This window comes from Watersipora subatra, chromosome 3 (genome assembly GCF_963576615.1).
Source record: "Watersipora subatra chromosome 3, tzWatSuba1.1, whole genome shotgun sequence".
NCBI classification, from domain to species: domain Eukaryota; kingdom Metazoa; phylum Bryozoa; class Gymnolaemata; order Cheilostomatida; family Watersiporidae; genus Watersipora; species Watersipora subatra.
This window is the reverse complement of record NC_088710.1, coordinates 74,598,295-74,625,693: the sequence shown is the minus strand read 5'-3', so window position 1 is coordinate 74,625,693 and position 27,399 is coordinate 74,598,295. Positions and strand designations below refer to the sequence as shown.

General features: G+C 37.0%; 1 protein-coding gene across 2 annotated transcripts in view; it reads right to left on the bottom strand.

Moving 5' to 3' along the window:
• The window catches only part of LOC137391361 (uncharacterized), a 73,147-nt gene that overhangs the window by 42,214 nt on the left and 3,534 nt on the right, over positions 1–27,399 (bottom strand). Inside the window, exons 2-5 of one of the 2 annotated variants that reach the window (XM_068077813.1) lie at positions 22,270–22,352; positions 18,260–18,385; positions 5,498–5,548; positions 1,955–2,107 (exon numbers count right to left, since the gene is read on the bottom strand). In XM_068077813.1, coding sequence (XP_067933914.1) covers positions 1,955–2,107; positions 5,498–5,548; positions 18,260–18,385; positions 22,270–22,340 — 401 coding nt within the window. In that variant the 5' untranslated portion in view covers positions 22,341–22,352. The remainder of the gene's footprint in view (positions 1–1,954; positions 2,108–5,497; positions 5,549–18,259; positions 18,386–22,269; positions 22,353–27,399) is intronic. The other variant, XM_068077814.1, reaches the window with a different exon arrangement.

The window sequence follows — 27,399 nt, the reverse complement described above, 5'->3', positions numbered from 1 at the left end:
TCTGCTGCAAACTGGATTTGAACTCACATTCTCCAGTTCTGCGGACATCCATATACCGTATCCAATTCACTACAATATTCTGCAAATCATGTTTTGTATTATCTTCAACAATATTATTTTATTATATAATTTTCACAAGGAAAAAGATTTTCATCTCGGCATAAAGCTTTTATTAAAAATATTCATCAAGTCGTGGCCACTCACATAGTTTTAGCTGATACAATAAGACAAATTCATCTACTGCAACAAACTCAAACAAAACATCATGGTTTATGCAGCACACATTCAAGTCTCTCTTTCCCCTTTATGGCAGTTTCCACACTGACAAAGCTGCTTCGGCTGGTGGGACAACATAAACATCCTGTAATGAGTAAAACAAATGCAATACATATATGTCATTCATAGATATGTCATTCTAAAACGTATCTATTGAAAGCTTTCAAATTGGGAGTTAAATAGATTGCGAGTGTAATTTTAAAAATGAATAAACGTTTAACAAAGGCACAAGTACGCCAAGCCAACGATTCGGAGCTTTGGTTCTGGAAATTAAAGATTTGCATTGCTCAATCGATTTTCTTCACTTTCTACAAGTGAAAAGTGAACATCTAATGTCAAATCATAAATCTAATTTACTAGATAAAACTGCCACAGCAAATTTGAAGCAAATGTAGCTAGGTGAACTGATAAAAAATATAAAACGATGATTAGTGATAGCAAAAAGTTATAATTTTATTAATTAGTACATGTATCAATGAATACTAAAATATTACCTTTAGTATATTCATCAATCTAAGCCATTGTATTGCTAGATGCTAAAGATTAAAAAGAAGCCGTCAAGAACTCACTGTACATACATATCTCGCACGTGCAGGAAATTACATTTTAGCCTCAAACAGGGAAATATAATCTGAATGTAAACTCAACAGGAAACTCTATAGGAGACTCAAAGTAAAAGATAAATTTACCTCCATTCTCCGATCTTCCTCCGTAGAACTTTAACTACCTGATGCCAAGAAAACTCGGAGTCACCTTCACAGCAACTTTTGCACTTATGTTGTTCACCAATAAAACGTGTCAATCGAGTAATTTATTAAAGTAACGATGTTAATTAATTTATTAAATATCGATGTCCATGCGATTTAATAATAGAGTGAAATTCCTAAATTTGAGATCACAGTCAACGCGTCTTACGAGTGATAACATTTGTTACGGCCTATATAAAAATTTCGCGCTGATGATTGGCTAAGTAAGCGACCTCATATTTATTGCTCGTGGTTTCTTTTCAGATGTATTGCTTGTGATGTCACGAAAGAAGCATCCGCTGGAACGTGAGCGTTTTAAAAGAGGGCCTCATTCAAACGCATATATCTCTGGGCAGGGTTGGTCTACAAAGACAAAAATGGCATCAAATTGTAGCTGATGTTTTAGCCTTTTATGGGTCTTAATTTGATTAAATCGAATTTTTTGACGCACCCACATCTTTAACCATTGCAAGCACAGCCACTCACACCTCCTTTAGCTACTGATCATACCAGATAAAAGATCAGCTCATCACGGAAGTTCAGTAAACCCCTGCTGATTGAATAACCTGCTAGGTGAGTTGGACATGTAACTTCAGCAGAGAATAAAATATGCACTCGTCAGCCATTCTGGGAGATGAGATCAGAATTGTTGCATGACTTGTAGCAGTTATTATCATGCTGAATGCTTGCCACCCCCTATTAGCTGACATCACTATTTACTATTTACTGTTGCAGTAATCACCCCTATTAGCTGACAGGACTATTGACTATTTACTGTTGGAGTAATCACCCCCTATTACCTGACATTACTATTTACAATTTACTGTTGGAGTAATCATCCACTATTACCTGACAGGACTATTTACTATTTACTGTTGGAGTAATCCGGTGTAAAGATCTAAAACTAGACGAGGTAGAAAGATGAGTCTTACCTACTGTCAGATGCGCTGTCAGGCATCACCTTGAATGGCCTCTTGAACGCACCATCCATTATGACACGCTCCTTGGGATGGACCTGAAAGGTCTGGTCTCTGTTCCGAGGGGACAAAACTGAACTGACCAGTCGAGATTTGTTGAAGATTTCCCTCAAATGAAGCGAGTTTACAGTATTACATGTTCATTAATAAAATACTAAGTTTTAGGTGGTTAACTTTTAACAGTCAATAAAAGCTTTCAGCAATTTTTCCCTTAACAAGAGCAGTGTCTGTCTGTCCAACCAAAGTTAGAGTTGAGAATAAAAGATTGCTTTTTGAGAGACTCCAACTCACTGCATTCGGCTTAGAAAACCAACACTCTAACAGCCACACTAATCAACCACCTGGCGGCACTAATCAACTACCTGGCGGCACTAATCAACCACCTGGCGGCACTAATCAACCACCTGGCGGCACTTTGGAATAATTTCACAGATACTTATTATCTGTGTTTTATTGGCACACCTGACGATCTCTCACAACACACCTGACGATCTCTCACAGCACATCTGACGATCTCTCACGGCACACCTGATGGTATCTCACAGCACACCAGATGATCACTCATGGCACACCTGACGATCTCTCACAGTACAACTGACCATCTCTCACAGCACACCTGACGATCACTCACAGCACACCTGACCATCTCTCACAGCAGACCTGACGATCTCTCACAGCACACCTGATGATCACACACAGCACACCTGACGATCACTCACAGCACACCTGACGGTCTCTCACAGCACACCTGACGATCACACACAGCACACCTGACGATCTCTCTCACAGCACACTTGAGAATCTCTTACAGCACACCTGACCATCTCTCACAGCACACCTGACGATCACTCACAGCACACCTGACCATCTCTCACAGCAGACCTGACGATCTATCACAGCACACCTGACGATCACTCACAGCACACCTGACAGTCTCTCATGGCACACCTGACGATCTCTCACGGCACACCTAACAATCTCTCACAGCACACCTGACAATCTATCACAGCACACCTAACAATCTCTCACAGCACACCTGACAATCTATCACAGCACACCCAACAATCTCTCACAGCACACCTGACGATCACTCACAGCATACCTGACCATCTCTCACAGCACACCTAACAATCTCTCACAGCACACCTGACGATCACTCACAGCATACCTGACGATCTCTCACGGCACACCTGACTATTTCTCACAGCACACCTGACGGTCTCTCACAGCACACCTGATGATCTCTCAAAGCACACCTGATGATCTCTCACAGCATACCTGACGGTCTCTCACGGCACATCTCAAGGTCTCTCACGGCACACTTGAAGGTCTCTCACGACACACCTAACAATCTCTCACAGCACACCTGACAATCTATCACAGCACACCTAACAATCTCTCACAGCACACCTGACGATCACTTACAGAACACCTGACCATCTCTCACAGCAGACCTGACGATCTATCACAGCACACCTGACGATCACTCACAGCACACCTGACAGTCTCTCATGGCACACTTGACGATCTCTCACGGCACACCTGACGAACTCACACGGCACACCTGACGATCACACACAGCACACCTGACGATCACTCATGGCACACCTGACGATCACTCATGGCACACCTGATGATCACACACAGCACTGCCAGTGTACTAGCGTAATGTAATATTACATTATGCCTCATAAAAAGCTGTCACCCCTTTACCAATGTAAAATTTTTGTTTAGCGCACCAGACACTTTTCACTGTATTACTATGATCACTACTATTCAAAAGCCATTTCACAGCATCATATTTCATAGGTCACCATAAAGGTCAATTTTGAAAGAAAATTGTAACTCTGGATGAGATTATCTCTCTAAAGGAGACATGCAAAGGAAATTTCTGACACTTTTCACAATTTTAGGTTGTGACTAGCGGAATGTCTGACGTTGCACGGGTATTAAAAATCATCTTATAAACAGTGACAGGTGTTGTTGCTTGCCATTAGTCTGGCAAATTGCCAAAGACTAATTTGAGTGCGCTACTAAGTTACTAACCTATTGTTAAACTTACTAATATGAGCTGTGAGAGCAAGCTTTAGTCACGTTGCATCATACGCAGAGCGACACACGTATTTTCACCCACATAGCGACATATATCACCCAATGAATCCATCGATCTCGGGTGGCTTAATTGGTAAGATATTGCCCGGCGCATGGGAGGTTCTGAGATCAAATCCATTGTGAAGTGGATATTCCATTCTTAAATTTTAATAGCTATAGCTGAACAAACTGAAGTACACACAGAAACTGAGATTTATATGTAGATTTGTCATGATCAAATGTTGATTTATTTCCCTCGGTTGAACTAGGATAAAGTTGGGTGAAAATTATTTTTCCCAAGGCAGTGGGAAAAACTGGTAACAACTGGGAAAAATGGGAAATACGAGGAAATATTATAACGCCAGAATTTTTTATCCAAATATTTGGCTAAACAATGATAAATTTGATAAGAATTGAAAATGGGACTAAAACAATTAGTTGTGTAGCTCCACATTTATATCAATCAATAGCAATGGAAATAAAAGTGTTTAAAAATGAGAAAAATTAGAAAAAATCAACTCCCAAGATACAGGCCAATGTTAAATAACGATGAGCCTTTTACAGTTTTAGCACATTTTCCTTAGTGCAGACCAAGCTGCGCAACAGACTTGGGGTGGAGAAAGCGTCCAAACTGGTAGCTTGCTACCAAACCTAAAAACAATTTCTTTAGGATATGACTCGGCCGAATACGAAGATTAACTTTTTTTGGACAATCAATTCTCAATACTCTAATCTGTTTGTTCAGTTCACCGGTTTCGACTACTGGGCATTATCTTCATGCGTCTTCGTTTTTCAATTATTTTCTAATTGTTGTATTGTGCTTACTGTCATGTTTCACGCGTATCAATTTTGCTTTTTATTCAATATTAATATTTAATATATATGTAAATAAACGAATATTATCTTGTGATCTGGTCTTTTCCTTCAATATATTAGTAAATGAACCAATTATAAAGGTTATGCGTTTTCTTAGCCTGTGTACTGTTAAAGGGCCATAAAGAAGCTCTATGACAGCTAATGGTATAAGTGTATTGTTATTCTTTGCTTAAGCATTAGTCAACTTGTCAAAAAAGAGGTTTTTTAGTTTTTCCAACCTTTGGACAAAAATGAGTTTTTCCCGGGCAGAAAAACTAGTATAAACCGGGAGTAATAACCGCCATGGGAAATATTATGCCAACCCTGCAGTCGACGCACTGAACAATGATAAATGATCCTGTATGAAAAGTACAGATTAAAATTTAGTTGGTCATCTTTCAAACATTTTGCACAAAATTCAGTCTTTGCCACTGTCACGCTTTAGCGAAAAGTTCCAAAACATGCAGCTACAATCCAGTATGTATAACATGTTATAATCTAAACATGTATAACGCATGTAGTTATATATCTGGCTCATTGATATCAACTCACCTGGTTGCATGCTCTGGGGCCTCGGGAAGAAATTGGCTTGTATCACTGTCACTAAAGTTACATATAAAATTACAACAGACATACCATGAACCTTATGAACTTATATGAAGCTTTGGGCAATGGTCTAGTCACGTTGTGTAAACATCTAAATCACATCTGAATAAGTAATTGTATAAATAACTATAAAATACACAAAGACAGACACAATAACGCCGCCTCTTTAGCTGGTGTTGAAGTGGCCTGCTAAAGAACATGAAGGTTCTCCCAGGGAAATTAAGCTTACACCATGACCAAAACTAAGTAGACACAATTTGACAATGAATTTTGAAATATACTATCTATTTTAGGTGACTGAAACAAATCAGTTAGGACTTGGTAAAGAATTTAGTAACACCAACATTAAGTCTTTAAGTTAAAGGGACTTGTTAAACATTTGCTAAAGAGAATACGCACCAACATGACGAAGACTAACTGAAACCACTGTAAAGTATATTGAATTCCTTTGCTACATGTACCTTAAAACCTCAATTTGAAGGCCACCTCAATTTAAAGGCCACCTCAATTTGAAGGCCACCTCAATTTGAAAGCCACCTCTATTTGAACGCCACCTCTATTTGCACGCCACTGTGAGGGAAGAGTTGACAAATAGTGTCACTCTTTAATTGTACACCACTTCCATTTGACCTGCACTTTGACAATCTTTGATCTTTACGAACCCATACTAGCAAGTGATCAGTAGAACAGTGTCCACAAAGTCGTATTAATAATGAATCATTTGCATCAATAACAATTTTCTCATTGTCAAACTCTGAAACTTTTCGTTTTTTTTGGTTAAAACTTTGAAAGCAACACCATAGAAATAATTAATAACTGTCTCAGGCTAATAATAGTTCCTTGTTTAACGTGGTTTTGGTACTTCGAAGTACATGTATATAAAAATGGTTTACATTTACGATGGTAGATGAACGACTACTTTTAGGTTAAAGATTGCGTTTAGCGAGAAAAACTTCTACGCATTGCATTTGTGCTAAATACAACGTGTGAAAGTATGGCTCAGCCAAAAAATTGTTTGGACACTAATATCGACTAGTCCAGCAGTGCAGAAGAAGAGATGAGATCACAAAACATCGTGGAAGGTATTGGACAACCAGATGTTCGTTCTATCAAAAGCAACAATCAGAATGCATCTATGCGAGCAAACGATCCAGATATTTTTGCTTTAAAAATGTTAATTTTTGTTTCTGCATGTAATATAAGTATGGTTCATTTATGTCACTTGTTCATGGATATATATATTTGTAGCATTTGATCGATTATCATTATATAACTTGAAAATTTGCAGATTTATAGCATATTATTTTATAGCATATTTACGGTTACCTTAACACTTCTTATAATGGATCAACACTCATAACTCCTTTTCAATTGCACACAAAAAGCAAGTTTTGGCTGCAAACTGTGGCAAACATAACAATGAGTGCAATAAGCTTTTATCCAACATTGTTAAATAGAGATATTGAATAAAAATGTCTTCAAAATCAGAATAAAATAAAACTTGAAAGCTCCAACAAACTGCAAAGCATTACACAGGCTATATCGTTGCAGGTTAATTGCAAGCAATGGATATCTATCGGTAGATATATTTCTCGGTTTCTCAATGCATATTTATTAAGAGATCTTTGACAAGTTAGAGTTATATTGGCAGAGTTATTGCGTCCAAAAGGTTTTATAGCGTATTGGTATTCGCTAGACTTTGACTAACTGGTAAACCTCACTCAAATCTTGAAATTCAATGCTGAATTTCATGCTGAATACAGGTCCTACCTTACAAATGGTATTATTGGATTTGTTAGTAGAGACACTGGTGTGCTAGTTATATACAGTCAAACATGGATAACTCGAACTTCAAGGGACCGAGCAAAAGTGTTCGAATTATCAGAGCGTTCAAGTTATCAGAGCACTGTCACAAGTCCATATATTTACTTATTTATTAGTAGATACATGTACATATACAAACTATAATATAAATCAAAAGCACAAATAGCTTGTTTCAAATTAAATGCTTCTAATGTAAAGTTTAAAACGTTTTCATGAAAAAGTATAGAGATTTTTCTATCACTTGAGATTGGTTTGTTGTTTGAGGTGATGTTATTGCCAGGACGTTTTTCAGATTGACATTGGCAAAACTTGATCGTTGTTGAAATGCTCAAAAGAAAAGACATTTGTTTCTTTTGGGGTTTTACCCACGATCAATTTTGCCGTTTTTTCTTGAAGTTTATGCAGATTACCTTACTTTACCTGGGATTCGTTAAAAGCAACACTCCGAGGCAGTTCAATTAGAAGTTTTACGAGGTTTTACGGTACATTCTATATCACTCACGCTTTTTTAATAGATACTTATTGAATGTACACACGTATTCTGTGTTTAGGTCAAACGATGAATAGTTTTCTTGTAGCTCAGACAATGTATACGTTTAATTACAAGAATTTTTAAGACGATTTAAACATTCAACATTCCGACGTTAATTCAACACGGAATCAACGTCGGAAAACTATTCATCACGGGCTAGCTGGGTTACGCCACGCACTCAAGGATTTTCGCCACGCACATACAAAACAAAAACAACATGCGATTTTTGTTTTGTATGTGCGTGGCGAAAATCCTTGCACGCGTGACCCGGCTAGCCCGTGCTATTCATCGTATCGCAGTATAAATCAAATTTCACCAAACTTTTAGAAAAGTCGTTGACAAAAATATTTTGCCGATGGTGGTAATAACGACGCTTATGAATTACGAAAAGATGAAGTTCACCTCTATGGCTTTGAATAAAGTGATTTTCTAGGGCGATAACAACCGTTTCGGTAGCCGTTGGGCAAAAAAACAGTTCGAATTAACAGTGTTGAGTTCGAGTTATCTATAGCAATTTATCTTACGTGGGAACGGACCAAAGGAAATGTTCGAATTAACCATGTGTTCGAGCTATCCGTGGACGAGTTATCCATGTTTGACTGTATATATATATATATATATTCTAAACTAGCGGTAATAATTTTAGTACTCATGAATATATTTACTAATAAGTAAAATTATAACTTTTTGCTATCACGAATCATCGTTTCATAACTTTTTAATCGCTTCACAACTTTTTATCGTTTCATCTAGCTATAACATTTGATTAAACTTTTCTTTGGCAGTTTTAGCTAGTAAATTAGATTTATGATTAGAATTTATGTTCAGTTCTCACTTGTAGAAAGTGAGGAAAATCGATTAATCAATGCTCATCCTCAACTCTCAGAAACAAAGCTTCGAATTGATGGCTTGGCGTACTTATGCCTATGTTAAGGATTTATTAATTTTCGAAATTACGCTCGCAATCTATCTAACTCTTAAATTGAAAGCTTTTTGTAGACACGTGTTAGAACGACATATATATGAATGACATTTATTACATTTCTTTTATTGTTACAGTATGTTTATGTGGCTCACTAGCGAAGCAGTTGTGTCGGTCTGGAAACTGCCATAAATAGGAAAGAGACACAAATGTGTGCAGCACAAACCATAATGTTTTGGTTGAGTTTGCTGCAGTAGGTTAATTTGTCCTATTATATGAGCTGAAACTATGTGAGTGGCCACGACTTGGATGGATGTTATTTAATAAAACCTTTATGCTGCAATAAAAATTGTTTGGCTTGTAAAAATTATTCCACGACTAAACACGAGCGAAGCGATTGGTTGGGAGATTTATGATAAATGCATATGTGCACACAACTCCCGAAAAATTATCCGTTAACGGTAGTCACCAAACCCTTGTACCGAAATTTCTTCAACAAATTTAACCATTTTTCTGTAGAGCCATTCAAGTATAATAATGATACAAAACACATATAAACCTATTTAAATATGTTACCAAGTTTTTGAAAGGTTACTGCAACATCCTAAAACTAACCCATCTGATCGGATTATACATAAATAGACAGATTAATTTGGCCAAAAATCACGATAAAAAATTGCCAAGCTTTTCTAATCAAAATTAAGACCGGCCAACGAAACGCCAATAAGGCCGTGCGCCAAATAGTAGAACTATCAAGTCGTGTGCATTTCACGAAAAAATGTGCAGATTTCACCTTTCTATAGCATTGTCTAATTGCTGAAGGTTTCTGTAATTAACGTAAAAGTACTGAAAAGTTACCGTTTCTTTTTTGCCGACTCGACAGGACTCTGACATTTTGGACACTTATAACGAGTACTTTGGTATTTCAACTGATGTCCAAAGCAGTGAAAGTAAAGGAAATGACAATGATATTTTTTTAACGATTCTTACAATATTACCTATAAAAGTATTACAATATTCAATTGTAATAATAATTATTCGATTTTATAAGATTTAGTTATAAGAATAATCATTCGAATTTACAAGATCGAAGTATATAGTGACCGATGGTGTGCAATATGTTACTGTTATTATTTTCTAAAGATTTTGTTGATGGTACTACGGCTGTGCTCAATATTGCGGGTACTGCCAAGCCGTTTTTAATATCTGCAAAATTAAGTAATAGGCCTACATTTTCTTATAGATATACATCTATTTCTATGACAACCAGCTAAAATCTGTTTAGATTTTTAAATTCAGCATAATTCTTTAAATATACAGAAATCTAGATAAATATCGCAACTTCCTGATATTGGTTGCTATGACCAATGATATACAGCCCCAGCTATATGGATATATATATATACATATATATATATAGCTTCCCACTTGTGTTGTGGTTTATTATTATATATATATATATATAATGATATATATATATAATAAACCACAACACTAGTGGGAAGCTCCTGGTAAGGTCAATGAAAATGACCGCGCCAAGATCCTCTGGGACTTCTACATCCGGACTGACAAGCATGTCCTAGCAAACCAATCAGATATAGTGGTGGTGGACAAGGAGAACAAGAGGGCTACTATAATAGATATAGCAGTACCCAATGACTACAATATAGCCAGCAAAGAAAAGGTAGAGAAATATCTTCCTCTTGGAGAAGAGATTGAAAAATGCTGGGATGTAGGAACAACTGTAATTCCAGTAGTCATTGGGACACTGGGCGCAATAACACCGGCGCATAAAATGTGGCTTGCCCAAATACCGACAGCAATCAACTTAGGTGAGTTGCAGAAAAGTGCGCTATTGGGAACAGCTAAGATCTTGAGGCGAGTGCTCAAACTCCCAGGTCTTTGGTAGGAAACCCGAGTTAGAGCAGAAATTACCACGCATACGGATTAACCGGGGATGAGGAAACAATTTTTAAGAATAATATAAAAATTGTTTCCTCATCCCCGGTTATATATCTATATAGATATATATATCTATATAGATAATATATATATCTATATAGATATATATATATATATATCTACATAGATAATATATATATCTATATAGATATATATATATCTATTTAGATATATATTGGACATTTCTAAACGCTACTCTACCGAGCTAAGCAGCTACATATGGGACCTCAAAGAAAGCAGCACTGACTACCACATAGCCTGGAAGATTTTATCAAACGCCAAGCCATACTCTAAAAACAGCGGAAATTGCAAATTATGTACTTTGGAAAAATATTTCATCATTTACAGACCTGAGAAGGCAACTCTAAACAAACGTAGTGAACTAATATCTACGTGTAGACATTCTAGGAAACATCTTTTACGAAGTAGCATTACATAACAGACCCTATCCATCTAGCTTTTAATACCTGAGCTTTTATTTCAGTTTACCAGCTAATGCAGAATTTTGTGTATAGTCCTCACTAAGCATTTTATCTGATGAGTGTTACACACCTTTTGTGTAATATGAAACTTTTAGTAATTTTTATGCTTAGTCGAATTTTAATAAATTTCTTACTAAATTTATAGTAAGCTCTACATTAGTATCAGCACTTTATGCTGACTTTTAGCCTATACTTTATTGTATATCTATATAGATATATATATATCTATATAGATATATATATCTATATAGATATATATAGATATATATATATCTATATAGATATACCGACAGATATATATAGATATATATCTATATATATAGATATATATATATCTATATAGCTGGGGGCTGTATATCATTGGTCATAGCGACCAATATCAAGTAGTGATATTTATCTAGATTTCTGTATATCTAAAGAATTATGCTGAATTTAAAACTCTAAACAGATTTTAGCTGGTTGTCATAGAAATAGATGTATATCTATAAGAAAATGTAGGCCTATTACTTAATTTTGCAGATACAGACGGTTCCCTACTTACGAACATTCGAGTTACGAACAACGATACAAACGAACATATGTATGTTGTTCGTAACTCGAATAACTTTCGAGTTATTTGTTTGAACTTTGTTTGAACTTTACATACGTATTCTGAAGGGGTTTGACGGCCTTTACTTGGCACGATCTCTACTAATAAATAAAGAGAAGAGAGTGCGTGTAGTTTCATTCAGCTTTTAATTAGCGAATGAAATTTCACTGGCCGAGGAGCGTACGGCTATCTGCTCTGCTCAACTAAATGAGCGCACTCAGTTATATAGAACAATATCAACCATTCCGGCTAACGGCAAACGGTAAGAACACCGGCTAACAAGGTGTTCGAAGGTGAATAACAAGGTGAATAAATAGGACCGTGACAGGGTTGGTGTGACAACAATATAAGTGACGATAAGTGATAGTGTTATGACGTTATATCAGATATAACAATAGCATAACAAGTGAAACAACGATATAATAAACGGACAACACATACAAAAAATAAGACAACAATGATAAGTGATAGCATAACGATTAAAACAACAATATAATAAAAAGGACAAGACAATTATAAGAAATGCAGTGTCATGGCCTGGCGTCCACCAAAGTATTATCTCCATTTTATTAAATTTTTTTCAGTACAAACCAATACAGGTTACTTATACAAGCCTTAAACATACTTATATAAACCTTCAATACACTTATATAGGCCTTAAACAAATTATAATACAAAATATAGCACTGAAGCAACTTACGAACAAGTTCACCTTACGAACAATCGTTCGGAACGTAACTCGTTCATAGTTTGGGAACCGCCTGTATTAAAAACGGCTTGGCAATACCGCAATATTGACCGCAGCTGTAGTACCACGAGTAGTATACCCTACAGGATGAATTTATTCGTGTAGTTAAATTAGGCAAAAATTGCCATTTCATGCATATCCGCGGATTAATTAATTCGCGGCTGAAAACTGTCACTCTCTATGAAAAGTTAATTCTATTACTTCTAGCAATAGAGTTAACCCTACGCATGCGCGCATTGCGTGTTTCGTTTTCTATTTAGTTTACAACTACGGGTCGATCGTGCTAAGCTATAAATTTTTTGCTGCGTTCAGAGGTTTTCACGAATATTCATGTAGATTTGGAGGCCTATGACGAACCAACAATTTGTGGTAAGTGGCGAGTTTTTTCAAAACAATTTACTAAATTAGTTGAATTTTACTTTGGTTCTTCGGTAAAACGCAATATTTATTTTTTCCATCCCTACCGCTTCATTATTTGATTTAGTGTGAGAGAGATTTTTCATCAGACACGCAAGCACAATGACTGCAAGGGTGGTATATGTCATTCTTAGAAGATCACCAATCATTCAGGGGGGTCTGGAAACTGAGGTAGAAGTGACCGCGGCTACTTACGAGGAGAATATATCCGTTTTAAAAAAAGGAACAAAAACGCCTTTACGAGCACAAATCTTTGGCCAACCGGCAGAACTTTGCAATAGTAAGCCACGAGAAGAGTTCTGATGATAAATTCCTTACCAGCCATGTAGTAGCGAGAGAATTGCCTTTAACATCTACCCAAGACAGTGACAGCGATATAGAGCTGCTATTACCAAAATAATTAGTCAGAGAGCACCATTACACGCTTGTATTCACTTATCAAGAGTATTAGTTTAATTTTATTGCTCTAGACAACCGCCATATAGACTAAACTGTTTATATTTACTCCATTCATCGTCGGTAAAAGTTTATTTGTATTTAAAATATTTTATTTGTACACTCAAGTTAGTAATAAAAAATAATATATCTATACATGAAATAAATATATAATTTAATCATGTTTGCTGCAGCGATATCAAGGAGTTGTTGTCGATGAAGGGTTCTAGGTTGACTGGTTGCATCTCTGCCAATATTCCTGCCTTGATGAATATTACTACTTGTCTCTAGTTTTCGTAATCGGAGTAGGTTGTTTCATTCTCAATCTGCAGTAAACACAAAATAGAAAAAATATTAATAAGTGTTGAGGAAGAACAAAAACAATAGCTGAAGTATTTAATGAAAGCAATCAGTTTTTAAACAAAAGAATTAACTAATGCAGTTAATTATGGAAAAACGTAGCTGCACTGCAAATCAAATACATACCATAATCTCCAGATCAGAATCGTCCTCCACGACGGTATTAGAGATTGATAGAGTTGATTTCGATGTCAAAAGACTAGGAGAGATTTTTGCGATGGCCAAGGCCAAGCCATGCCGAATAACTTGTGAAAACCTTGAATAATTTTGTAAAGTTTGATACAATAAAACTCGAAGCCGGCGATGATTTTAAAGAAGTTTTAGAACTTAGCTACGTTTAGTACTTCTGCCTAGCGGCTATTTTGCGACGACGCCATTCTGCAAATCTTGTGACAACCTTGAATAATTTTGTAAAGAAATGTGATGCATTGGCAATGGCGTTAGCTCAAAGCCCAGGCAATGATTTTAAAAACGTTGTGGAACTCAACTACGTTTGGTATTTATATTAAAAACTAGCATAGCAGCTAGTTTTTAATTTGATGCAGTAGTTATTCTCCCTTGTGATTAAAAATAGAACTAATTATTCACGGAATTTAATAATTCGCGGAATTGACAAGTCGCGAAATCGCGAATTTTTATAACCAACGAATATTTTCATTCTGTAGGGTATATATATACATATATATAGACTATACATATATATAGTGTATATATAGATATATAGTGTATATATATATATATATATATGTATGTATGTATATTACACAGCAGTTTGCCATTTAACTTCTAATATTGCATTTGTCCTATTGCAGGAAGAGATATAAACATATAATCTTTTTCTTTCATTATCGCTGTTTGTTGTACATAATAACACCCAGTACATTACAGCTACCGTTGCAGCTACCATTGCAGTTCTCCTATTGCACTGCAGTGCCATTTGACTGCTAATATTGCATTTTTCAACCGGCAGTACCTTTCTTTTTCCATTATCACTTTGGTTGTGGGCTGTATGACAGGGGAATTTCTAGTATAATAAAATAATATTGTTGAAGACAATGCAAAACATGATTTGCGGAACATATTGAAGACATCATAGCCCCATTGCCATTTGGGCTGAAATCTTGTCTGATAAGTTCAAAAAATTTAATGCTCAACCCTACTAAGTGAAAACAGATGAGTCCACAAACCTCACACCAGGTGCAAAAATGGCTCTATTAATCCTTTGCCAGAATTGGTGGGTTAATTGATTTCAACAAAATTGACGTTGTTTGCATTCACTATTTTGGTCAACTCAAGAAACTATTTGTTTTGTACTAAAATTAACTAATCGAATGTGATCAGTAAACTTTTTTTACAAATTATATTAATGACTAGATAACGTTGACTATACACGACTTTTTAGGAAGCGGTTGGTTTCGCCGTATATTCGAACATATTCTTTTCAAAGATGGCGGCATGCTTATTTTATTTAGTAGCTAGTTTTCGGTGTGGGTTAGCTTGTCTTGACAAACTGTTGTTATTGCGGAGTTGTCCTGGTCGAGCGAAGCAAGCAAAACAACAGCTTGTCACAATATGCACTGCATCTGATGCATCAGCTGCACTGAAAGGGAGTTGTTCTCTTACGTCTATGCGGTTTGGCTGCGATGTTACTTCGGTCGCTCCATTGATAATCATAACGGATTTAGCCCAAAAGTTTATGTAGAAAAATATAAGATAAAAACATTTAACCAAAGACCAGTATCTGCGGTAAACTTGAAACTTAAGTCGCAGTGGTGCATGATAACATATAATTGAGAGTGGGTGGTGCATGATAACATATAATTGAGAGTGGGTGGTGCATGATAACATATAATTGAGAGTGGGTGGTGCATGATAACATATAATTGAGAGTGGGTGGTGCATGATAACATATAATTGAGAGTGGGTGGTGCATGATAACATATAATTGAGAGTGGGTGGTGCATGATAACATATAATTGAGAGTGGGTGGTGCATGATAACATATAACTGAGAGTGGGTGGTGCATGATAACATATAACTGAGAGTGGGTGGTGCATGATAAAATATAACTGAGAGTGGGTGGTGCATGATAACATATAATTGAAAGGAAACACATACCAATACCGAGGTAAAGGTTAACTAACAGCATAATTTTTATAGCATTAACAGCAGCAGATAACATTACAGATTATAATTATCTGACACCCTGGGTAACCATAATGATGTGGCATGTTGACTAGATGAGCAAATATATGAGCATGGCGTTCGACAGATGCGCTTTGGTCCTTCATTAGCGAATCGTTGTTGTTGACACCATAATTCCGATGTCCGAATTTTGACGACCAAATAAACTCCTTATGTCACAGCTTGCGCCGTGAATGTTTTTGCTCTCAAAAACTGGTTTTTGTCCTTTTAACATCAAAATTTTTGGTGGAAACGCAGTCTAATGATTATGTTGCGATACAAACCTGTGATACATAAAATGCGATCAGTTAACCTTGAATTACAAAACATTCACTTTTACCCACTTTTACCGACTCTCAAATCAGTCATACAGAATGTGATGTAAAGGGTGGCCACTCACTTTTACCCACTCTCAAATTAGTCACACAGACTGTGATGCAAAGGGTGGCCACTCACTTTTACCCACTCTCAAATCAGTCATACAGAATGTGATGTAAAGGGTGGCCACTCACTTTTACCCACTCTCAAATCAGTCACACAGACTGTGATGTAAAGGGTGGCCACTCACTTTTACCCACTCTCAAATCAGTCACACAGACTGTGATGTAAAGGGTGGCCACTCACTTTTACCGACTCTCAAATCAGTCGCACTGAATGTGATGTAAAGGGTGGCCACTCACTTTTACCCACTCTCAAATTAGTCACACAGACTGTGATGCAAAGGGTGGCCACTCACTTTTACCGACTCTCAAATCAGTCATACAGAATGTGATGTAAAGGGTGGCCACTCACTTTTACCCACTCTCAAATCAGTCACACAGACTGTGATGTAAAGGGTGGCCACTCACTTTTACCCACTCTCAAATCAGTCACACAGAATGTGATGTAAAGGGTGGCCACTCACTTTTACCGACTCTCAAATCAGTCGCACTGAATGTGATGTAAAGGGTGGCCACTCACTTTTACCCACTCTCAAATCAGTCACACAGAATGTGATGTAAAGGGTGGCCACTCACTTTCACCCACTCTCAAATCAGTCACACAGACTGTGACGCAAAGGGTGGCCACTCACTTTTACCCACTCTCAAATCAGTCATACAGAATGTGATGTAAAGGGTGGCCACTCACTTTTACCCACTCTCAAATCAGTCACGCAGAATGTGATGTAAAGGGTGGCCACTCACTTTTACCCACTCTCAAATCAGTCACACAGACTGTGATGTAAAGGGTGGCCACTCACTTTTACCCACTCTCAAATCAGTCACACTGGATGTGATGTAAAGGGTGGGCACTCACTTTTACCCACTCTCTAATCAGTCACGCAGAATGTGATGTAAAGGGTGGCCACTCACTTTTATCCACTCTCAAATCAGTCACGCAGAATGTGATGTAAAGGGTGGCCACTCACTTTTACCCACTCTCAAATCAGTCACACAGACTGTGATGTAAAGGGTGGCCACTCACTTTTACCCACTCTCAAATCAGTCACACTGGATGTGATGTAAAGGGTGGGCACTCACTTTTACCCACTCTCAAATCAGTCACGCAGAATGTGATGTAAAGGGTGGCCACTCACTTTTATCCACTCTCAAATCAGTCACACAGACTGTGATGTAAAGGGTGGGCACTCACTTTTACCCACTCTCAAATCAGTCACGCAGATTGTGATGTAAAGGGTGGCCACTCACTTTTACCGACTCTCAAATCAGTCACACTGAATGTGATGCAAAGGGTGGGCACTCACTTTTACCCACTCTCAAATCAGTCACGCAGATTGTGATGTAAAGGGTGGCCACTCACTTTTATCCACTCTCAAATCAGTCACGCAGAATGTGATGTAAAGGGTGGCCACTCACTTTTACCCACTCATGTCACTTTCGATGTCAAAGTATTGACATCGAAAGCTTTGCTTGAAAAAGCAAGCTGAACAACATGAGAGTAAATGCTTGTAACCGATATTTTCTCGCTGTCACAACTCGAGTAAATTAGTATAACGCCAGTTACGATTTGCACGCTTACAATCTAGGTAAAAAACACATGATATAAATGGCATCGGATGAGAGTAGAACAAGAAATAACTGGAATGACATCGGCTGAGTTCAGACTCATGTGGCTACTTGTTACAAACTTCAGTCGCTTCAGCACTTTGAAGGCATCTCTTTGATCGTCGTGTAACCATAGCTTTATGGTAGTAGACATCTAGTCACTAGCCAATGTAGTATTCAAGAGGGAAAGCTGGGCTGCAGCGCGTACCTGCTGGGAGTCAGATTCTGGCTGGCGCTTTGGGTCATTAAACGATATAGCTTGTTACAAGAAGTGAGAGCATAGCCGTCTTTCATCCGTTTAAGGCATGTAGTCTTCCACAAAGGACCATCTGGCCTGCATAGACAGTACAAAGGTATTACCTACATGTAGAGGATGGTTCTATAAGGGGAGTTAGTGAGCTCATCGACAAAACCACCTCACAAAGTTGTGAGATAACTTTGTGACATGGTTTAACTTTGTGAAGTACCTCACAGAGTTTGTGGGCCATTTAAATTCATAATCACAATTAATTAATAGATGAAGAAATGAGAATTTATAGTCTTGTAGGATTATTCCAATCAGTGGCTCTGTAAATGATCCGCTAGTTGATATGGTCACAGCTTGCTTTGGAGCAACAAGAATAGACACAGACAATACATAGACAAGAAGTAGTTCAACCATTCCGATATGATTTGCGAGTTGAAACCGAAATGTTGGAGCAAATATTCCAACATAAATAGCCTACATCGCAGTTGATTTAATCCTAGGTAAAAAAAAGATAAATACTTTAGGTAATCACACACAGCATTAAAACAAGTGCATAAAGTAGCACCAGACTAAAAATTTATAATCTATGAAAAAAGATTAATTAAATTGAAATTAGTAAGATTGATTGCTAGTTCATCTCAGCAACCCGAGAACACAAAGAGTTAAGCTAGGCAATGTGTGGTTCAGAGGGAGAGTGAATGATAGGAATATGTGGCGCGATTTATTTTTTACATTAAATATAGTTCATATATAATTTGGTTTGAATAAACCTAATTTATATACTTTTTATATTATACTGATTATATATTTTTCATATATTTACATAATTTATATTTGTATATTTATCACTTTTGCCGCTCTTTAATTTTACTTGCGAAACTATCATGTTTCTAGAGATTTAATACAACTAAAGTTATGTAAAATGAAGAATGGATTTTGACTTACACATTGTATTACACTGCACTGATACACATGCAAAATAACAGTACAAGCATAATGTAGCTAACGTCAGCCTAAAATCATATTAACATCAAACTCTGAGTATAGCACCATGTCATAGCATACCAAGTTAAAATGGCTGATCAAACGGTCACATAACCTCATATCAAGGATAGAAAGATGGCCCAATAGCATATTAGTGAAATGCCTCTTCTTTCCATGTCCGGTTCAGATGCTAGAGGCTACTTCAGAAGCCAATGTAAAATATCTGCTCAAATTATGCTTCATATGTCTCTACATCATATGTCTCTACGTCATATGTCTCTGTCTTTATGTCTCTATGGCGTATGTCTCTACGTCTTTATGTCTCTATGTCATATGTCTCTATGTCTTTATGGCGTATGTCTCCATGTCTTTATGTCTCTATGGCGTATGTCTCTACGTCGTATGTCTCTGCGCCGTATGTCTCTACGTCGTATGTCTCTACGTCGTATGTCTTTACGTCTTTGTCTCTATTTCGTATGCCTCTATGTCGTATGTCTCTACGTCAAAAACTCGCATATGGAGGTAATAAGTTGAGGTTTGACTATACAGTGCGCCCCTAGGGTACGACGTACTTATTTTTTGGTTTTGTCGCCTTACGATGTGGAACACGATGTTTTTCCGTCTCATCATTACGACATTTTGTTGCCATACGACATCAACAAAAATGTCACTCGAAATACAAATTTGGCAGCCAGTGTGATCAGTAGGATGGAATACCGAAGATGCCAATCGAAATCCCTCCTACAATGCTTGAAAGACATGATGCTCATTACTACAATCATCGTTGGATTAGTGAGATTATCATGTTTCATACATGCTTTATTTTGCGTGAGTGAAATAAAAATTAGTGAAACGCGAAAGTGAAAATTTATTGTGCATTTTAGCGCTTATATAATATTTACTATAAAATTTAATTTATTATATGTATTTAACTATATAACTATATGTATAACTTTAATTCCTTAGCCATGGGTCATAAGATTGATAACAACGTTAAAGGAAGAAGAATCATAACCATAATCATAAGCTGATCATAACCACTCAATACATTAAAGTTACTGTAGGTAAATAAAACTTTAGTTACTGTAAGTAACTAAAGTTGGTGAGGCTAACATACTATTTCGTTACTAATTTTTAATATGTATGTTTTGGACAATATATTAAATTTTAATGTTTTTCACCAGGGGGTGTTTGCATTAGATAATTGCTATGGGTTTCTTCTATACAACATTTTTGCCTTGCAATGCCTACACCTTTACCTTGCAATGCCTACACCCTTGCCTTGCAATGCCTACACCTTTACCTTGCAATGCCTACACCTTTGCCTTGCAATGCCTACACATTTACCTTGCAATGCCTACACCCTTGCCTTGCAATGCCTACACCTTTACCTTGCAATGCCTACACCTTTGCCTTGCAATGCCTACACCCTTACCTTGCAATGCCTACACCTTTACCTTGCAATGCCTACACCCTTGCCTTGCAATGCCTACACCTTTACCTTGCAATGCCTACACCCTTGCCTTGCAATGCCTACACCTTTACCTTGCAATGCCTACACCTTTGCCTTGCAATGCCTACACCCTTACCTTGCAATGCCTACACCTTTACCTTGCAATGCCTACACCCTTGCCTTGCAATGCCTACACCTTTACCTTGCAATGCCTACACCCTTGCCTTGCAATGCCTACACCTTTACCTTGCAATGCCTACACCTTTGCCTTGCAATGCCTACACCTTTGCCTTGCAATGCCTACACCAAAACGAATTAATGTCATATGGCAGTGTTCTACTGTATTTAGAAATTCCGACATGGTAAAACTAAGCAGTAGCTCCCTGCGTGTCACATTGTTCGATAGTCATGTTGACTGTTGAGCTATTTTCTGAGATTGTGACAGAACTTAAGTCAATTGATGAACATACGTCATCAATCGACACTTTGAGATGAAAGGGACTTTTGGAAAAATTAATATTTAGTTACAAATGAGCACGATTGGTCAACTGGCAGCCGGGCAGCTTTGCCATATGTAAATAAAAGCAATAAAACGAAGGATATTGGCATAGAAATATTGAAGATATTGGCATATCTTCAGAATAATTTAAAGAAAACAGTTGATATTAGTGATGATTACCAAGACTGCACTGATGGGCAAAGGTAACTGTGATTATACATTCGTGTCTGCAAAAACAGAGCATGCGCGCTGTGGGTTTCTTCAGTCTCATGCGCAATAGCGTCTCTTTCTAACAACGTAACATGTAATGTAACAACTAAATACTGGTTCACACTATATCGCCATATGTACGTGTTTTCATTTCAGCATACACCGTCGATTATATGAACTGTAAACTGATGACATCAACGAGCAATGCAGATACATCAGGAAAGTTTGCAACTGTCAAACTTTCCTGATATTTCGGCGAGCATCGACAACCACCTGTACAATGTGAACCATTTCGGCGATGGTACTTCGCGGTCGCTGATAGAGTGATTTATTTATTTCGATTTATGATAATAGCTGCGGGACTAGTATTTGATTCAAGCACACAAAAACAGAGGCTTTCCCGCGAAAAATTAAAAAAATTACAAAACTACGTCGAGGAGTATTTGTTGATGCAAACGTTGCATCAGCATCTAGGTTGTAGCTACAATATGTTGACATAATATCAAGCAGCAAGAGAATTTAACGAAGAGCTAAGTGTTAGTAGCAAAAGTGTTAAGTGTTCATGAGGATAAATAATATTTTATACAACAGACTATCAGTGATTAGCTTCAGTGTACAAGCACAAAAGACTACATTTATGTCTGTAAAATATACCGTATGCATAAAAGAAGATATTGAGCATCTCACGAGTTTTGCAACCAGGAATAGCTCTGTTTTAGTCTGGTGAGATACGCATCACATGGTTCTCTATCTTATGATTACTCATAACAATTAGTCTACAGACTTGTAAGCTGCTGCCACACAAATGGTTTGTTAATAACATACCCGCCGATCCGACCTTCCAATCGTTGCTTACCACGACGCCCCTTCACAATGCTGTAGTTGTACAGCTCCATGTAACTAGGAATCTACATAAACGGATGATATTGTTTGAGTGAACGAAATGAACCAGCATACTCTGCATGAGGATAATAAAACATTGTCTTCTGATGCAAGAACAAAGTTAATGTTTGCTGCATGGGCATAAATGAACCATGCATTGGGCAGGTTAATTTATAAATTGATTTTTTTTAATTAGACATACAAAAATTTTAATTAAAGGTTGACTTGCAACAGAATTCACATTACAGTTATTTGGTATCAAAAGATTCACCATGTCTTACTCTGTTGTGTTGTAGGTGCAAAATGTGTGGAAAAGTGATTTCAAGCTCTTAAAAGCTCCAAAATGAACAGTTAATCGCAGCCATCGGGAGAACGCTGTAGAATAGAATCCCTTTTCAAAACGGCTCAAATGGGACAACTTGAACACGATCGCTTTTGTTTATACTTTCATGAAACCTCATTCGTCGAAATATTTTCACAAATATACTTCACGCATTCAATAAAACCATGTCTATTGTCCTTACGTGTTTATTTCATCATCATTGTAATGCTGTCACTTTGAGCACTGATATCCTAAAACCTACCATAAAAACTCATATAATTTTTTAAGCTTAGCTCGAAGGAGTGCATATCATCTTCTGATAAACATGAGGAGCGTGTTAGTCACCTGTGATAGTCGAAAAACGTTGCAAAAATTGTTCACGCTGTTTGGCAGGAAGTATGGGTCACATGATCAGATTACGACTAGATGATTAGACCAAGCCAAAACAAAACTGTAAAGTAGCGAGCATCTATATTTGATACAGGCTTTCCGGTAGAACCCGAAGTTTTTGTCATACACTAGTGCTACAAGAGGTTTTATATTGAGCCTTTTATTGGTATTTCATTTCACGTGATAACATCACGTGCCAAAACAATAACCACAATGTTTGAGTACGTCATTGAAATAAAGAGATTCCAAACTATGGCGTTGTCGTGATGGCTGCGATTAACTGTTTGTTTTTGAGCTTTTATAAGCTTGTAATCACATTTTCACATATTTGGCACCTACAACACAACAGAGTAAGACATGGTGAATCTCTTGATACCAAATAACTGTAATGTGAATTTTGTTGCAAATCAACCTTTAACAATTTCTTGAGCGTTGATGCCCGAGATAGCTTCACATTATCAGTCGCGAAACAATATGCTTTTTATAAAGAACTCATTCTATAAGTTTGTTTAACCCTATTTTTTATTATCAATCTTGCAGTGCAGAGAGGCATTGAGCTGTTCCTGATGCCATTTTAACATATTGGCATTTTCATGTCTAGAATGTAGGGGAGAAGTGGGTAATGTGGACAGTTTTTCTTTTTATTACAGTTACTACTATTCTATTCACTTTAGAATACTCTAAATTATATATTTAGCTTGCAGTTTGTTAGCTCTCTTTTCTTAATTGCATGTTTTGTAATACAAGCAATAGTTTTCCCAGAATCCACCATATCGTAACGCACAAGATTGTTCACAACACCCACCGTCGGTGGGTAATGTGGACAGGTGCAGCGGGTAATGTGAACATGTCATTTTTTGTCAATAAAGTAACAAATTTTCAGATATTCAAATAACTACAAGTAATATATGCATGTGGTTATATGTAATTTAATGTAAACTATACAGGAATAATTCAAATCTGACAATATAAGATAATAATTCTACTAAGTCAAGGTAATAACTCAGATTGTCTAAATTTGTCAGTAAGTTTACTAGTAGTTACCTAGTAGTAGTAGTAACAATTTAGACTTAACATTGAAACTACCAAATTAGGCAGTATATATCATATGCCTTGCAGCACAGGGTAATGTGGACATGGCATAAGGGTAATGTGGACATGTCCACTTTACCCCAAAGTGTCTTGACCACATTACCCCATCCTATATATTACTACAAATTTTGATAAATTTCAGTCATAGTCAGGAGTTGCCTTCTGACAATCAATAGAAATAAACAACACAATATGCTTTGTTTGTGTACAATTGCCCCAAAAGTTCCAACAACATTCACACTATGTAACCCAGGTAGTAAAATTCAATTAAAAATTACTAATTGTGTGATAAATATTAAGATGCTTACAGATTGATGTATGATGGATATGACTTATCAAATCAGCATGTGGCTTTTTCTAACAGGAAAATGAAAGGTTTTATAATATGAAACAAATGGAATTGGCTATAAATTTTAGCTAAAAATTTAACTGTCCACATTACCAGTGTTTGAAGTGTAAGGGTTGTTATGGGGGTACTCTACGGTGACAGGTAGGCGAGACGACTCTCGGGCCAGCGGCCTGTCCAAGCCGCGCAGCGGCGCAGGGAGAGTCCGAGAGGAGCGCCGGAGCGCCCTCTTGATAGAGGGGGTGCGGGGGAACTCCCCCGCGAACATTTTTTTTAAGATAGTCTGTCTTATACCTAATTTCCACAGCTTTTCGGTGAGAGAACAAATATTTTGCAATGGTATAATTGGTAATATTTTATTACACAGTAAATTCATCTTGAGTGCTTAATTTCACAGATATATTCATTAAAATGGAAATGAAATGAGTTTGGAAGAAACAATCAGTGCAACAAAAAAATAAGGGAAATTTCGAGTTTTCCCAAGAAAATCAACTACTCAGGAAAAATGAGAATGGTTTAATTTTTAAACAAGCACATGCAGCCTCATCTTTTAACATAGACACAAAAGGAAACCTAGCAAACAGAGATCACCTTAAATCTCAACAATATCACCCATTAAAGGTGTGCCCCGAATAGCTAAGAAACCCGCGGGTCTAAAATTTAAATTTAATGGCCTCAGACTTTCATCATTCCTAATCAACTAAGATAAAGCTTAAGCTTGATGTAGTATTAGCATAGTTTAAGTAATGAGTCAGTTATACATAATACATTAATTTACAAGCATTGCCTTGCATGATATTAAATATTTGGAGCTGTGTGATCCACATACACTCCTCATCAGAGGTTCTGGAAAAAGCTTTGTGATTAATTGAGGTTTCATAATAGCCTGTGGACCTGATGTGAAAATGCTACCCCTTCCACTTGAAAGCTATTTGGGGTACACCTTTAAATAAACTGAAAGATTCAAGTTGGCATCACAATGAAGGTAAATGATCCTACCATTTCTTTGCCATAATTCCATCATTTTTAGTGGCAGGGCTGTGATCAGCTATCATTTCTAGTTCAGGTCATGATAAGTAAGGGATTTATAAGTTTCTAGTGCAAAAGGTAATAGTAGAGCAGGAGGGCATCAAAAAGCTGTCAAAAATATGATTTATTCCTTTTGAAGGTGGGCTATGTGATAAAAGTGGTATCTAGATCGGAATTTCAAGCTGATTTCAAATATCTGGTTTCTACACCTCTCAGATTGTTCATTTTTGAGCAATATAATTAATTATTATTTTAATTAAACAAATGTCTGTAATGTTTTATGTGCTTCTACCAACAATGTGATAATGAAAATGGCATATAAATACTAAATAATTAGCAATAGCCTAAATCGGAATCATTTCTGATAACACTAAAATATTTTTTCTTCAAATATTAGAATAATATTAGAATTGTATTATATAATATTATGTATTCCCAATTTGGTTGATATTGTGGCAGCTTTACTGTTTGTCCTTGATATTCCGCAACTCCTATATCATTACAGATCTGCAAAACAAAATGAAAAGTATTTTTAAAGACTCAGATCTTGTATATATAATATTTTAGTATACATATATTCCTCATTAATGCTTATTATGTTGAACCGTGTACTTTATTTATGCAGTGAAATCGCAATTAGTCAGTCTTTTATACGGTATGACATACATGTATATGCATTCTAATCAAACATGAAGCACACCTTTGGTTACAATACTACTCAAATACTAACCTTCTAATTCACAGTCATCTGAGTCTTTTGCATCACTACTTTCATCTCCATCGTCTTTATTTCTATTGCTACAGCAGCTGCATCTGCACATGTCCGTACACTTGAGATCTGTATTGTTGCACTGACAGCGACGAGACTGGCACCCAGTTTTGCATCGACAAAACATGTCCATGAGCACATCAGGAGGTGCTGGTTGTTGTGTCATCCATCTAGCTTTAAGCTCTCCACCATCCATAAACCATCCATGTTGCTGGGGGGATAGGGCATTCATGATGATTTGCTTAGCTCTTCTCCATATCGCGGCCTGATAGGCAGCCCTAAATATATGGAGATTTAACTCATCTCGTGTAGGTGGTAGGTTTGATTGTGATGTGCGAGACGGTGAGCAGAAGATCTTATACCATGATTCATTGATGGAATTTGTCTATTCACCATATAATCTGCATATGAATGTCTCAATAGATTCTCTTATTGCACCATCAACTTCAAAATATGTTTCCAATGATTTCAGTGTGTTACAGAAATCAGGATTGTTCTTTAGCAGCTTGAAGAAAGTTATCTTCCCTTTGAAATAGAATGCGCTTACACTGTTGCATCCACTTAGAGCATGGAGCCCGAGCGGTGCTTTGCACCATTCGGGTGTGAGGACGGTAGACAGACAGCCTATGTTTACATATCTCAACTGCTCCTTACCACCGCAGTAAATGAGTTTCTGTGATGGCAGCTCATCCACTAGAGATAGACAGCTTAGGAAAACATCTGTGTCCTGGCACTTGTCTAGAACTTTTGAGCTGGGTTTGTCTTCCATTATCTTTGCGATATGTGATAAATTGCGCATGTCTGCCTCCTCGTGGTCTGGTGTCAAACTATCTATTTGGCTTAAAGCGATTGATCCATCAAGGTCATAGCTGATCATGTGGCATTCTTGAGAAAAAGCTGTTACAAGATCTAGTTTCTGCTTCACAGTTGACTTGCTCCATGTATCCTTTAAAAGTTTCACTTGGGCAGTCTTGTTTGAGCCATCTGCTAAAAATTCAGACCATTTTGGCACTGATTAGTTCGGACTGAACACAGCAACCTTCTGCCTTCCTTTAACACTTCTACGATTTCTCCCCCCTCTTTTAATGCTGATATCAGGGTATGTGTAACAAACAAAATCCACAT